General features: G+C 39.9%; 2 protein-coding genes across 5 annotated transcripts; one reads left to right on the plus strand and one right to left on the minus strand.

Annotated features, from left to right (window-relative positions):
• Positions 1 to 1,981: 1,981 nt before the first annotated feature.
• Positions 1,982 to 12,465, minus strand: RBM22 (RNA binding motif protein 22). Its single transcript, XM_039340900.1, has 11 exons — positions 12,376 to 12,465; positions 11,816 to 11,869; positions 11,247 to 11,276; positions 10,418 to 10,550; positions 8,149 to 8,249; positions 7,819 to 7,991; positions 6,985 to 7,185; positions 6,130 to 6,294; positions 5,320 to 5,408; positions 4,336 to 4,470; positions 1,982 to 2,940 (listed from the first exon to the last, which is right to left on the minus strand). Exons 1-11 carry the CDS (start codon positions 12,427 to 12,429, stop codon positions 2,810 to 2,812), a joined length of 1,266 nt encoding a protein of 421 aa, XP_039196834.1. The 5' UTR covers positions 12,430 to 12,465; the 3' UTR covers positions 1,982 to 2,809.
• Positions 12,466 to 12,509: 44 nt separating this feature from the next.
• LOC120306886 (general transcription factor II-I repeat domain-containing protein 2A-like) lies at positions 12,510 to 15,818 on the plus strand. 4 transcript variants are annotated; one of them, XR_005556415.1, is made up of 2 exons: positions 12,510 to 12,724; positions 15,347 to 15,818. XR_005556415.1 is itself a non-coding variant. In XM_039340902.1 (2 exons), exon 2 carries the CDS (start codon positions 14,233 to 14,235, stop codon positions 15,781 to 15,783), a length of 1,551 nt encoding a protein of 516 aa, XP_039196836.1. In that variant the 5' UTR covers positions 12,527 to 12,834; positions 13,922 to 14,232; the 3' UTR covers positions 15,784 to 15,818. The 4 variants fall into 4 exon arrangements, 3 of the variants coding, with proteins under 3 accessions (XP_039196836.1, XP_039196835.1, XP_039196837.1); XM_039340902.1 differs by having other exon boundaries at positions 12,527 to 12,834; positions 13,922 to 15,818; XM_039340901.1 differs by having other exon boundaries at positions 12,527 to 12,724; positions 13,922 to 15,818.
• The last annotated feature ends 392 nt before the right edge of the window (positions 15,819 to 16,210 follow it).

The following is a 16,210-nucleotide window of genomic DNA, read 5'->3' on the forward strand; positions in this document are numbered from 1 at the left end:
TTCTCTGAATTGTCGATGTTCATCTCCTTTATAAAGTCTGGAAATTGAAATTGCCTGGGTAAGAACGTGAGCATTGTAACTCTACAATTTGGGTTCCAGCTACGTCAACAGGCCTAAAAGTCAAAATGTGTGGTGGGATAGGTTTATTACTGCCTTTCCAACAGCCTGGATTATGAAGCAAACATTGAAAAATATATATTCATTTTGGAGAGCTGCAATTTCTCACCTGGACTACTGTAACACACACTCTGTAAGGGGTTATCCTTGAAGTCCATTCAGAAGCTTCAGCTGATGCAAAGCGCAGCAGTGAAAGCAGTCTTTGGGGCCCCAAAGGATGACCACATTACACCTCTGCTCTGCAAACTTCACTGCCGACCAATGTGTTTCCGAATGCAGTTCAGTGTTATTACCCTTAAAGCCCTTAATGGCATAGGTCCAGGCCATCTGATGAACTGCCTTGTCCGGCTAGGACAAGGCTATCCTACTCTTGCCAGCAAACAGGGACCACTTTTGATTGTTAGCCAACTCCGACTATCAAGAGCAACACCTGCCTTTGAAGCATCTTACTTTTTAAAGCAGTGGTTCTCAACCTGTGGGTTGCGACCTCATTTGGGGTCGAACGACCATTTCACGGGGGGTCGCCAAACAACGCAGTTCACCATTTTTTTCCCCTTTTCCTCAGCTGTGCTACTCCCTTTTATTCTGTTGGCTTTTGAAAGCCAATTGAATAGACTCTCTTGAGTCTTGCAGCACCGTTTGCAGAATGGGACTTTTGGCGGGCTCAGCAGGGCAGAGACAACCTAGACAATTCCTATTGGCTTTTGAAAGCCAATAGAATAGACTCTCTTAAATAGAGTCTAATTCTATTGGCTTTCAAAAGCCAATAGGAATTGTCCAGGTTGTCTCTGCCCTGCTGAGCCCGCCAAAAGTCCCATTCTGCAAACGGTGCTGCAAGTTGTCTGCAACGAAGGCGAGCTGTCTGGAAGTTTCCACCCCTTCCTGCTGAGCAACTACTAAAAATGTAAGTAAAAGAGGGCCAAGGGTGGGAGGTGGGAGGCCAGCAGGCGCAGGGAGGGTTGCTGGCGTGCGTGAGGCCCGGCGGGTACCTTACCTCTCTTGGGCTGGGCCAGCTGGTGGCCCAGCCAGTGGTCGGCCTGCGCAGTCTCTGCTGCTTGCCAGCTACGCCTCAGCCGGCGCAGGGGGCGTCACCACGCATGCACAGTGCTCCCAGGCAGGGAAAGTCCTCAACTTACGACCGGTTGGTAGTCCTCGACTTACGACCGGTTGGGGGTCGCGGCATTAAAAAGGTTGAGAACCACTGTTTTAAAGTAAGATTTCCCTCCCTCCCCAATCCTTCCACAAGAGCCTGAAGACCTGGCTGTGCCAGTTGGCCTGGGAACCAAATGGGGAAGTTCCACAGTGGAAGTGGACTCCACCTCCCCTCACCTTGCTCTCTGTTCTCCATCCATCCATCTTTTTGGTTATCATGGATCAACGACATCAGCAAGTATTGCAGGCCCAATTGGCAAAAGAAAGCTCAGGACTGTATGGGTTGGAAACATGCAGATGAAGCAGTGGTGGGATTCAGCCGGTTTGTACCATTTCGGCAGAAGTGGTAGCTAATGTTTTGTTGCCCAGGCCCAGAATGGGACTTCCGGAAGCGGCATCCACAGAGAACCGGTTGTTCACATATTTGAATCCCACCACTGGGACGAGGCCTCCATCCAGCAATGGAAGACAATGGCTAGCATGATGACGATTCTCATTGTGTTCCTTGTTCATTTTATTGTTCTATTATTTTACTTCTGTTTACACTCCTTTCATTTTCTTCCTTTTTCCTAATGTAAGCCACATAGTTACCCCATGGCAAGATAGGCAGCAAATTAATTTAACAAATAAACAAACTAAAGGCTAGGTTCAAACATCACTGAGAAAAACAATTAGGAATATTTTCTTTAAAAAAAAATACTGAAACTTGAGAATAGGTAAAAAATATGATTTTCTTTACTAAGACACATTACAGACCAAGGACCAAGAAAGATGGTGCAAAGTAAATAATGAAACATATCTAAAACAACCATCAATAATCAAACATTAGATTAAGGAATAAACCAGACAGGCTAGGGAAGCAAATGAAGGCCGTGGAACTTTTACCTCAGGTCGTTTCCTCTGTAACAAGAGGATTAGCAAGCATGCAGAACTGCTGTCTCAACATTTTGATAGCATGTATTACAGCCAGGATCATGAATGACAGAAACAGCTTTGATACAAAGTGGCACACCATCTGCATGATCTTCAAGGGAGTCTGCTGAGACCTTCCACGTTATGCCAGTCCAGCTCAGTGCAAGGAGGAATCTGGAGCTAATTTCAACAGTGATAAGAGTAACTGAGCTGTGAAGGTGTGTCCAAGACCTGAACAGGCTTGGGTCAATTCCACTGTTAACTGGCTGGCGGTAAGCAGACTTAAAATAATAATAAGCCAAAAGACTTATCAAGGGTGTGCAAAATGGAATTTATGGTGCTTGTAACTCTAGCAAAATTGTGTTTTTTTTAAAAAACAAAATTCATAGCTATGCTTCTTCTTTTATTTCTTTTCTTTTCTTTTTAAACAGAAACCACTCTTTCCTCCCCGCCCCCAGTTAAGAATTTTGGTTATTATACAAGGGATCAGTTTTTGTTGCTGTGAAACACAATAAAATTAAATCTGTGCTGGGTACACAGAAACAAGGGAGATTTATTGTAACTGTATGTGATATGCCACAAATTTAAATGTCTTGTCCAAAGAAAAATAAGAAAGGAGTCAGTGAGGTTAAGGATTGCTGTGTTTTCCCGCATGTGCACCCATTCTTTGTGGATCTTGAGAAGGATAATGTATGGGGCCTGGAGCCCTCATAAAAGGAGGTGGAGGTCCCATCGCATGGAACATGTGTGGCCCAAATCCTGCAGGATAAAAAAAAAAAAGATTATGGACAATTCATTCCCCATATGGCAAGACTTAACAGCTCCTCTGGAATGGGCTGAAATGATTGGATTTAATAATATTTTTATTTACCCTTAATATATTTTTATTTAGCTGCCGTTAGTTAGCTGCATTTTTGCTTTTAGTTTTATGGTATTTCAAGGGCACATTACCTGAAGGTTTTTGCATGATTTATAATTCACAAATTCGAAACTACATTCTTTTCAAAACAAAGCATCACAAATGTATTTTTAAAAAAGAATTATGGTGGCAATTATATACAGGCAGTCCTTGACTTACGACCACAACTGAGCCCAAAATTTTGGTTGTTAAGCGCAACATTTGTTAAGTGAGTTTGCCCCATTTTACGACCCTGCCATAGTTAAATGAATCACTGCAGTTTTTAAGTTAGTAACTTGTTTGTAAAGTGAACCCAGCTTCCCCATTCACTTTGCCTGTCCAAAGGTGACAAAAAGGTCATCACATGACCCCGGGACACTGCAAACCGTCACCAACACATGCCAGTTGCCGAGCATCTGAATTTTGATCACATGACCCTGGGGATGCTACAACTGTCATGAGTGTGAAAAATAGTCACAAGTCACTTTCTTCAGTCCCGTACATTTGAACGGTCACTAAACGAATGGCTGTAAGTCAAGGACTACCTGTATAGATTTATACGGTAGAGTACACTGAACCAAGGATTTCTTTTTTTACAATCAATCTGAAAATCTTCTAGCGAAAAAATAATTTTGACCCACTATTTCCTTCTCCCCTGGGTTTGTTTTGCAAAGGTTAGAAATGAAGAAAGCAAAAAGTGCTGCTGAAATAGCAGATTTTTTTTTAAGTGATATTCCTGTTCCCCACTCTTTACAAGCTTCTGAAGATGCTCAGACAATGGAATATGCTACTCCAGTGATGGCGAACCTTTTAGAGACCGAGTGCCCCAAAACCACCACCCCCGTTGCTCACCTGATCCACTGCCCGCAGGGCCACCCACCGCCTCCACAGCCTGCTGCAGATCGCCCAGGCAGCCCAGCAGCGCCATGGCAGCCACGCCCTCCACCCGCACCCCGCAGCATTGTCTGCACACAATGGGAAGCAAGGGCGGAGTGTTGTCCCGGCTGCCATGTCCTTGGCTGCTCTGCTCTGCACGGGCCGCACCTGGGGGCGAGTCGTCTTCCGGGGGGGCTGCTGGTGAGGAGGAGGCCATGGGGGAAGGCGGGGGCTGGGGCGATGATACATGTGCTCACAGAGAGGGCTCTGAGTCCCCTCTCTGGCACGCATGCCATAGGTTCACCACCACTGTGCTACTCTATTCGTTTAAAGAACGGTACTCAAGCATCTGTTTCTCTGGGGTCAGAAGTAATAATTACCTGGGGGTGGCGGTGGCGCGATGCCAGGAGGTGGCGGAAGGGCAATGTTTACAACAGCTGGAGGGCCACTAGGAGATAGATTGAAATAGTTTGCAGAAGCCGCTTCCTCGTCTGCTGCAGGAGGAGGTGGAAGAGCTGCAGGGCATAACATTTCGGTTGTTAAAACTTTTTCCAGCAACCACAGTAGCCACACGTCTGAACAAATTAGGTCAAGAAAGTATCACTTCAATCTGTTTTCACAACAGTGTCTTCATTCCAATAGAAGAGAATAGTTATAAGCTCAGGGTTGAGCTGTGGAACTATTGCTAGTCCCTGAATCTTGGTTGCTTGCAGATGTTTCGATACCCTACTACTATGTAGCATCATCAGTGTGATTAAATGTGGGGTTTCCTGTCTGTTTATAAGTAGTAGTTTGCCCTGCCAGCAAACTTCACACTGACAGTGATGATGCTATTTAGTTGTATAATGAAATATCTACAAACAAACATCCAAGCTCAGAGAACATCAAGTATCTCACAACATCTTCATTATTTTCTAGGGATTCAATGTGGATTAGGAGATGGAGAGGCACTGCACTGAAGCAGTAGTCACTCTCTCATCCCAGACTACTTCACAGACCTGTTGTTATGAAAAGCCCTTATTTTTAATAAGCAACCTATATCTCTTGAAAAGTTTCAGAAGCACTAAACTAAATAAAAAAGATTGAAGTATCAAAAGCACTTGAATATAACCCTAGTTCCTTACACCTTTCCAAGAACTAAAACAGTAGGCTTCAAATATCAATCCAGGCCTTCATTCACAGACTTGTTCTAATTCTTTATTCAATTTATAATTAAACAGAACTCAAGAAGTTCTACTTCTTTCAGTCCCTTTCGGGGACATAACTGCCTTCGAAAGGTTAGATCAAGAAAAACAAATTCATCTGCATTTCCCTTTGCTAAGGCTGTCATAATGGTTTTGCAGAAGACAACTGCCTTGCCTTACCTCCAGGTAGACCAGGAACTGGTTCCAGTTTTAGACCAGATTCTGTAATCCCTTCTCGTTCTTTCTCTTTCCCCCTTGCTGCTTGAGATCTGAGATCCAGGAAAAAATGTCATAATTATGATCGACTGGCAAGTTAGACATACTGAACTTCAAAGTTTAGAACTGTACTTGGGGAAAGAGTGGAATAAAAATGTATATTGCTATAAATGGATTTATTGGATTTATGGGAGACAATTTGGATTAGAAATGTCAAATTTACACAAGCTCAAAATTTGAGGGAAAATTTTTATAAAATGTTTTATAGATGGCACCTAGATCCTAAAAAATTATCTTGTATGTATTCTAATATACAGCCCAAATGTTGGAGATGTGGCAATAAGGATGCAACATATTTTCACATTTGGTGGAATTGCAAAAAGGTAAAAGGGGTGGGTGGGTGGAAGAGTGGGTGGGTAAGGATCATATAGATATGGTAGTTTATAAGAAAGGTGCGGCCTGGGCATTTCCCCTATGCTGCGTTCATGTGTTTGAGAGGGATGAGAGGAGAAGAAGGTGTAGGGAGGAAGTAGGACAGTAAGAGATGAGGGGGAGGGGAAGAGAGTAGGAGGGGAGGAGAGAAAGAGGGAAGTAGGGAAGGTTTTAGAGAGGGTGGACGCGGCCTGGGGGGAATGGGCAGGCGGTACCAATGGTTATGAATTTATTTTATTCCAAAATTGTATTTTGTATGATGTACAAATGGAAAAAAAATAAAAACTTTTTTTTTAAAAAAATGTATATTGCTTTCCCTCCCCCCCCCCCCCGACTACTTACCTGCCCCACTTCACATTAAGCCTGCGGCCATTCACAATGAGTTTGTTGAAGGATTTTTCTGCTGCTACTTCAGCAGCTTGTCGGGTAGCAAACTGGATAAATGCACATTGCTGCCTCTGGACCACTGTTATTGTCCGAATCTCACCAAACTGATAGAAGTGATTCCTGAAGAGGAAACATTCTGACACTGTAACACATGGTCTCTCACACACACCTATGTCACACCAAACTGAATTGGTTTTATAGCCAATAAAGAAAGTTTGCCTCTAAACAGTTCACCAATTAATTATATATTTTAATGCTATTTAAAATTCTAAAAAAATCTTCTATCTGAAACAATTTGTAAGAGCCCTTGTTACTATAAATATATGTATATATAGTACAATCATTTATAATTTGCTAATATTGTCAAAGAAGTATTAGTAAACAGAATAGTTAAGATGGTGACATAACTTTAACTGCTATCTTATTTTAAAAGCCTTCATTTGGCACCCCTTCTCATTGCCACTATTGGCTTGTATTATTTGTGAACAAGAAGACACGTAAAAATGAAAAACATCTTCTCAAAAAACAACATTCTATATTGACTCAGAGATATGCCAGTTTATTATATGGAAAAAAATCAAGGGTGTGCTATAGAATTTCTTGCATCGATTCAAGCATGAGAATGCCATAAAAAAATTAATAGCTATCAAATGTACATAAAGGCTAAAAATGAAGCTTTGAGAAGCAAATTATGTATGCTGATATCTATTACTGCCCATACACTTTTAACCAAACCTGGAAGAATCACTTGACAATCTCAAAGAAACAGTTATAACATTAACAAGAAAGGAGGCAACAATAGGAACATACCTAAGGTCAGACTCAGTGATAGTATCGCCCAGTCCACCGACATACAATGTGGTAATTGTCTTGTCATCGGGGGGATCCAGACGAGGCATTGTAGAAGCTCGCTTGAGGAGCTTGTCAGCCACAGGATCATTTATACCATAGTAGCGATCTTTAATGTTCTGATCTGCAAGAGGATCATCTGGATCTGTAGGTTTTTCATGTCTAAAGGTTCAGAAGCAATATTGTACAATGTGTTGTTAAAAGTTGCTAAATTCATTTGATTCGTCGAGCCTTCTAAACCGTGGCACTAATTTGGCAACATAACATCCAGAGAACTTAAAAGGAAGCTAGATTATTAGGTGTGGAGAGATTATGCAAATATTGGATTTTTTTTTAAAAAAGCACCACTGCTGCAATTTCACGAGTTTCTCAACCATCAGAGTTAATTACTTAGTATCATCTAAGAATTATAACTACTATCTCAACAGTAATAGTAGAGACCCAGGGGAATGATTATGTTGCCACCGAAGCAAGGAAACCCGGATTCTACCAGACCCTTAGTCCACAGTCACTTTTGCAAGATTGTTGTGAGTGAAAAATAAAAAGGAACGTTTCCTTGAGGTACTAAAAGAATAAGAGAATAGAAATCCAATAAACAATGCTTTCATTTTGATATGTCTAGATTTGTTGATGCATATGCATTATTTGGGGGGGGGGTAAGTGCCTGAACTTTTGAGCCCTTTCCTTCCTTCCATCTGTCCTTCCTTATCCATCCATCCATCCATTCAATTTTGCCACCCACTTGCCAGGCAACTTAAAATTATAGAATTAATAAACTTCCACATTTAGTTATACCTGTAAGGACACTCTTCTCCCCTTTTACATTCTCCTTTCACCCAGAATGAACAAATATGAGGGCGGTTGCGCTTATAGTAAGGGGTGGTCCGAGCCAATTTTAGCAGCATGTCACTGGTAGATGTTGCCTTTCCAAGAGCACCAACAGGTCGAGTGCCATCAGAATTCATGATCTAGAAAAGCGGACAGATAGGGGTGGTTATTTTTTTTTTATTAAATTTACATGCCACTCATCTCATGGTTTGAGGGGTATATAGTAATACCAAGAAGGTTCATGTCCAAATATTGGACTCATTTAATTTGCACCACAAAAAAATAACATTTCTTCACCTCTCTTTCCATATTTTGGGTGTAATACTCTTTATTAACATCTGACTTGGGCATATCATCCTTAAATGAGATTCCAGCATCACGAACCTGAATAGGTAAACCTAATATTGAAAAACAAAACAGACAATTGATACAAAGCGAAAACAAAAAGATATTTTTCCAAATAATAAATTTACTTCTTTCACTAAAGTTACATCATGATGCTCTTCATTCTCTAAATCTATCCTATGTAATAGAATTCTATGTAATAATCAGACACCACAATTCCTAACTGTCTAATCTGTAGATGATAGTCCACTTTATTATATATTTTTTCATTTATTCTTTTTCTATTTCAAATTTCAATAAAGGTTTATACATTTCAGCAATTGCATGTTCACTGTTAGTACAAAATTCTATTTCAAAACATAATTATTTCTAAAATCCACATGAACTTGGATTTTACTGTACCACAAATATCCATGGCACTCAAATCTCAGGTCCTGCAGAAATCTACATTTTTAGCATTATAAGTGGTCTTCATTTAATGCTCACTCATTCAGCGACCAAACCTATGAAGCTGAATGAGGGTAGTTACAACTGGACCTCATATTAACAGCTGTCGCAGAGTCTATGGTTACATGATTGCGATTTTAGACTTTCCCTGCTGGCTTCCCAAGCATAGGGAATTTGGCAAAAAATTGGTAGTTGCACACATATGAGACCCACACTTAAGATTTGTCCTCATTTAACAAAAGTAGCTGGGACTGCACTGCTGGAACTGCTGTCACTAAGCAGCACAGTCACATAATTTTTCAACTTACAACCATGTTGCTTAACAATGGAGTTTCTGGTCCCAATTAGCATTGTTAAATGAGGAGGATCTATACTTGGACAACAGTCATCACATTAATTTCCTTCATCCATTTTTTTTGCAAAATTATTTCTCCCCTCTGAGACTTTGAGATTTTATTCCATGTACCTATATTCCAATTCTCTTTTAACTCATGTTCAACTATGTAATATTGTATTGAGGCTGTGCAGCACTTCAGGTTCAAAGATAAAAAAGATATTAAACATAGGTATAGTACAGGTAGTCCTTGACTTGCAACAGTTCATTTAGTGACTGTTCAAAGTTATAACGGCACTGGAAAAAAAATGACTTATAACCATTTTTTCACATTTATGACTGTTGCAGCATCCCCATGGTCATGTGATTTACATTCATATGCTTGGCAACTGACTCACATTTACAATTGCAGTGTCCCCTATCTTTTGCAACCTTCTGACAAGCAAAGTCAATGGGAACACCAGATTCACTTAACAACCTGTTACTAATTTAACAACAGCAGTGTTTCACTTAACAAATGTGGCAAAAGTCATAACGGGGCAAAATGCACTTAACAAATTTCTCAGCAACATAAATTTTGGACTTGTGGTCATAAGTTGAGGACTACCTGTACATCATTCTGAAACACACATAAATATCTACAGTGTTAAGACAGAAATGTTTGAAGATACAATAACCATAAAAAGAATGGTCAAGCTTTGGAGTAGATAGAAATACTGTACAAAGTAACCTTCGGCAAACTGGGAAAACAGAATTGATTTAACTCAGAGGTAGGCAACCTTGGCTCTTTTATGACTCGTGAACTTCAACTCCCAGAATTCCTGAGCCAGCTTGGCTGGCTCAGGAATTCTGGGAGTTGAAGTCCACGAGTCATAAAAGAGCCAAGGTTGCCTACCCGATTTAACTGATCTACAATTACTACTCACACAGATGTCCCTAAAAATATTCAACCTAAACCATTTTCTAACAGCACTTCAAAACTAATTGTAATAACTCAAAGAGAATACAGAAATCAGGATCTTAAAAGAACTATATGTGGAGATTTATTACATATTTTTCCAGACTCTCCACCATTTATTAGTGGGATGAAGCAGGGACAAAAAACATTAAAACTACCTTTTCTGATTTCACAGAGCTTCCAGTATTCATTTAATCAAAACAGTGGAATGTGGACTGACTTTTTAACCTAGTAATTTATATGACAACCCTTCTTTATTTTCACTATTAAGCACAATCAGCAATGTCTGCCATTTCAAGAAAGGGAATGCCAGACTCATTTCTCCAAACTATAAATTAGTGCTGTTTATGTCAACATTTTTCATCTTGCAGAACTTCAGGTATGCAGACTATGATCTCCAGTAACAGCAGCTCATTATGTACTGGAACAATAATGTGCTAATTTTGTATTCATTGATTTAATGTAAAATGATAACTACAAACCATATTCCAAGTCAAGAAGGCAAGTCTGACAAACATTCTTCAGCTTGCTGCATGTTTGGCACACTTCAGTCTTCTTAAAACGCATACGAACACCAGGGCACCAACGGAAAACTGTGAACGGCCTGGCACAGATCTGAAACAATTATTATATTAATGTACATCATCGTAACCAAAATCCATTTTAAGGCATTTTTTTAATTTAAAATATTTCTATCGTGCCTGTTGTCTATACAATTTTACCTGGCTGACATATTGAACATCCAGATAAATTCCTACATTAAGTCAATATCTCAATTTAGGCATACACAGCTATACCTAATTTTCCATTATTTATGGGCTATACTGTGGTCTGAAAGATCTGTTTTGAGAGATTCAGACTTACTTGTTGAAATAAAAAATAAAGAGATAAGCATTGAAGATTGTACCACTTTTCTTAAACAGAACATATTATTCAAAGATTGAGAGATTCTGGATATGTTGCTCTGTTTTTTTTTTATCACATACATATTCCACTGCCTAAAGTAAAGTACCCTTGTGATTTAAATGTTTACCTTTAGAACCAAGATACTTAGGTTTAAAGAAAAACAGCTAATTTATGTTTAGATAATGACACTAACAATTTGGATTTACACATCCAAGTTAATCCAATATATTTAGAGTTCATGTAATATTCTAAATTCAAGCAAATAATGTTAATTTAAGATAATGCCCAGGTTTATACAATTTCCTAAGTAACAGCAAAATTACCACAATTCACAGAACCACAAGCTACTTCTTGTGTGCCATTCTTTACAATTACATAAGTTGTTGTTTCCAAAGGAAAGCGTACCTTGCATTCTTTTCCATATTTTTCTTTGGTCTAAAATATAGGAAGGAAAAAGCGTATTACAGCAGATAATTATCCCAAAACAATGTATTTCAAAAATCAAGATTTGTGTTTTCATCACTATCCAAGAAGCTCATATGTATTTTGTACATGACTTACATCTATCAGATGGAAGAACAGAAGACAATGTATATCAGTCTCCAATCATGACTAAAATCAAAACAACAACATGCAAGAAATCTTCACTCTTCATCTTCCAAAAGAGTCTAGATACCATAGTCCTATGAGAAATCTATGTCTTGATCTCCAAGAAATTCCAGCATGCCATCCTCTTCAAAGTTAGAGCTAGTTTTTAACATATCCAAAAAGATACATATATACACAAATACCTTAATGTACTCGAAAAAGGCTATTCACACATTGTGAGTATATAGATCTTTTGCCTAACTAAACATGTAGAACTATGAAATGAAACATTTGCTTTAATCTTGACTTTATACATCCAGCTAAATTAATGTTTTCCTTTTATCTTTATTATGTGTTCAAGTATCATTCTGTCACAAACAACATACCATTCGGATATAAGGGTTTTCTCCAAGACAGGTCTGGCACAAAATAGGGAAATCCTACAGGAAAAAAAAACTATAAGTATTATTCCAAGACCAAGATAATAGCACAACTCATCACTACCCTATTGTACACCAACAGGGCTGTAGATTTTTAAAAAAGAAAATGACACAACTCTTCCAACTCTACACATGGTTGAAGAGCTACAGGATCACAAACTAAATGCTCTAAGCTTGCCTAAATTAAGAGAAAGGAAGCCACACGCTTCATTCTTCCAGGAGAGCTGATCAATGTACGTGGCCGCCCCGGTCCCTCTGTGTGACCCCGGGGAGGAAGCTAGCCTGACTCCAAAGATCTCGGCTTCTCTATCCTGCCACAGGAAAAGCTCAAAGCAGGCAGCAGCCCCCGGCCTCGGCACGCTTCCCAACATCCCTTCTCGAGCAAACGGAATCGAAGCCTCTTCGGCCACGAAGCGGGACGATGTCAACAGACCGCCCGATTCAAAGCCACCTTCTCCCTCCTATCAAAGTTGGGCACCCAAACCTAAAGGACATTTTTTTTTTACCGCATCCTCCCAGTTCTGCCGATTATACGTGTTAGATCCCAAAGACGTCGCCATTTTATTGTGCTTAAAGTTGAAAGGGAAAAAAAAAGCGGGCCCGGAAGTAGACGCTCTGCACTCCGGAAGTACCCTTCCATAGTCCATGTCCTTGACCAATGGCTGTAGAGGGCGGATAAGAGTGTTGTTGTTTTTTTAACCCCGTTAGATGGGACCGCTTCTTTATGACCGGTTGAGCCGGAAGTGCCTCCCCTGGCACAAACCTGACCTCCATGCGCGGGCTGAGTTAATGGCTAGCGTGAGGCGGCTAGCGAAGGCGGCTTCCACTAACTATCATTCAATTGCAGACTAAGATGTAAGCGAGTCTTGGGGCGGAGGGGGAGGGGAAGAGTCGCAATGGACACTAAGAGAAAATGACCGGAGCATTTTTCAGCGCTCTTGGCAACTTAGATCGTTAGGATACCCGTAAGTACAGCATCGTATTTCAAGATTAATCCCAGGTCAAAGCACCGCCTACTCTGCAGGTATTATTTATAATTCAGCTGCTATCTAGAAGACCCCTTGAGTAAAGCGGAGCTTGCTTCTGAGTAAATTTATACGAGAAAGGAATCGATTATGCCTACGTTTCTGAGCGTAAAACTCAGAGCATATTTGTCTTTTTTTGTTTTAACCCTCCCCACCAAGTCATAGCCATTACTATAAGATGGGAAGACATAAATTGTTTAAATACTACTAGTATGCTAATAATAATTGCTTATTTTATTGATTTAAGATCATTCCCCTTTAGCAAGAGTTGATTTGGGTGGGGGGCGGGGGGTTTAGTGAATTCTGGAGTACTGTAAGGTAAATGTACTCAACAATTAGCTGTTATTCCAGCTGTAATGTTAACATTGATTTCGTGCCATGAGGTTGATATCAACTCTTAGTGACCACAGAGGTTTTCTGCATGATAATCTATCTCTAATCTTGTATTTCAGCTGTCACTACTGTAACTAAGTGCGTCCATTTCACTGCTAGTTGTCCTCTTCCAATTTCCAAGAATTAGAGCTTTTTCCAGAGAGCTAAGTTTTTGCATAATGTGTCCAAAGTAGGATAACTTGGTCATCTGTATCTTGACTGACAATTCTGGGTTAACACTTCTTATTAACATGGTCTACGTCAGTGGTGGCAAACCTATAGCATGCTCTCTCTGTGGGCACATGTGCCATTGCCCCAGCACAGAATTCACCAGAGTAGCGAGCAAATGGTGCAGTAACGGGGCAGTAACTGAACAAGTGAGTGAGCAAGTGGCGTTTGGAAGCATTTGGAAGCAACGGGCACTGAGTGAGCAAGTGGCGTTTGGAAGAGACGGAGGAGTGAGTGGGGGAGAGACGGGACGAGAGGCCTTTGAAAGAGACAGGGGAGTGAGAGAGAGTGGAGGATTTTATGAGCAAAGTGTGAGTGAGAGGGGGGTTTTTGTGAACGAAGGGTGAGAGAAAAAGGGAAAAGTGAGGGAGACAAGGGAAAAAGAAAAGGCTTTTTTTTTTACTTTTTTAATTTTGTGTTTTTGTAGACTCCAAGTCTTGAACATCCAAAAATGAGTACAGCAAAAAAAAGCAAAAATAGATAGTGGAAGATCATTCCAAGAGGCCTGGACACAGTTATTTGGAGTGACTGAACACAATGGGCAAGCATTATGTATTATGTGTAATGAAAGTGTTGTGTGTTGCACATCAAGTGTCAGACAGCACTTCGACACCAACCACAAAAGTGTTGCCAGACTTGGTGAAACTGAAAGAAAAAAGTTTCTGACAGCTGCCAGTTTTCAAATTTCACTGTGCATAGCAAAACATAGTAAGCCCCTCTGATGGGGATATTATCAAAATGGCCATGTTGTCTGGGAGTAATTCCCTTTTTCATGATTTCTCAAACAAGGATAAAATTATTCAACGCATCTCTGAGATACCACTTAGCAGAAATACTGTTAAAGATCGAGTCCAGCACATGGCAAGTGATGTTAGTCAGCAGCTTACCACTGACTTACAAAAGGCAGCCTGTTACTCCATGTGCTTGGATGAAAGCACAGATATAAATGATCATGCAAGGCTAGCAGTAATTTTGCGTTATGCTGTTGGTGATATCATGAGAGAACAGCTGGTGAAACTAGTGTCTTTGCCTGAAAGAACACAAGGGATAGATATCTACAATGCTGTGATGGAAGCTTTTTTGTCACATGACCTAAGACCAGAAAAAGTTGTTTCAATTACTAGTGATGGGGCACCTTCTATGGTGGGGGCAACATCTGGTTTCATACAGTTCTTTGTTAAAGAAACAAAACATCAAGTCATTCAGTTCCATTGTATTATACATCAAGAAGCTCTTTATGCCAGGGAAAGCAGCAAGAAATTTGACGATGTCCTCAGAGATGTCACAAAAATGATGAATTACGTCATGGCTCATGCTCTGAATATTCAACAGTTTCAAGCACTTCTTGAGGAGTTTCAGGCACAGTATAATTGTTTACTTATGTATAATAATGTACGGTGGCTGAGCAGAGGACAAATCCTGGAGAGATTTGTAGCCTGCTTGGATGAAATTAGGCTGTTTATGAATGAAAAAGGACAGGAATATCCACAGCTCACTGATATGGCCTGGCTTACCAACCTCATGTTTTTTACAGATTTTACACTACACTTCAATGTACTGAACAAACAACTACAAAGTGTAGGGAAAACAGCAGAAAGGATGTTTTGTGATATTAAAATATTTGAGAGAAAACTGCAGGTTTTTGAAAGAGACCTTGAAAGTGGGCAACTGAAATATTTTCCAAATCTAAAAATGCATTTAGAAAATTCTACAATTGCAGACAAGCCTACAAGCCACCAGGAAATCTACAAGGAATTTTCTAGTATTGTAGCAGCTGCAAAGGTGAATTTTAATAACAGATTTTTACAGTTCCGTAAGATAGAGATAACCCTGTGTTTTCTTACTTCTCCAGATAAAGCCAAATTTGAAGAACTTGATCTTTCCTACTTACATTGGTTAGATTTAGAAAATCTGGAAATGGAGCTAGTGGAATTTCAAGAAAACTCTATCTGGAAAAATAAATTCTGTGGCCTGCGTGAAACACTTGAGAAGATAGAAGGGATGACAAAGGACAGTACAATTAGTTCTGAAAATGAAATCCTTAAAGTGTGGAATTCTCTGCCAGATAATTTTAAGTCAATGAAAACACTTGCAATTGCTCTCCTTACTTTGTTTGGATCATCTTATGCTTGTGAGCAGCTGTTTTCAGCTTTGAATTATATCAAATCTGACATCAGAAACAGACTAACGGATGACGTGAGTGCTGCATGTGTTGCTCTCAAACTTACAAAGTATGAGCCAAGGTTAGAAAAATTATCAGCATGCATACAACAGCAAAAATCACATTAATTGTTCAAAAGTATGCCAAATGCAAACTTTTATCTTCCAATAAAAAGTTGTTTGTATCATTGAAAACTCTGTTATTATGTTTTTCTTTTAAGATAAAAGATGTTAATAACAGATCATGCCAGACAAATCTTATTGCATTCTTTGACCAAGTGACAAAATTAGTGGATCAGAGGAATGCTGTGGATATAATTTACTTAGACTTCAGTAAGGCATTTGATAAAGTAGATCACAACCTACTACTTGATAAGATAGAAAAATGTGGGTTAGATGGCATCACCACAAGATGGATTCGTAGCTGGCTGACCGGCCATACTTAGTGTGTGGTCCTCAATGGAATGGCATCTACATGGAGGGAAGTGTGTAGTGGGGTGCCCCAGGGCTCTGTTCTGGGCCCAGTGCTCTTCAACATCTTCATCAACGATTTGGA

Source organism: Crotalus tigris, unplaced genomic scaffold, assembly GCF_016545835.1.
Source record: "Crotalus tigris isolate CLP2741 ecotype Arizona unplaced genomic scaffold, ASM1654583v1 scf7180000017754.2947050, whole genome shotgun sequence".
Lineage (NCBI taxonomy): Eukaryota > Metazoa > Chordata > Lepidosauria > Squamata > Viperidae > Crotalus > Crotalus tigris.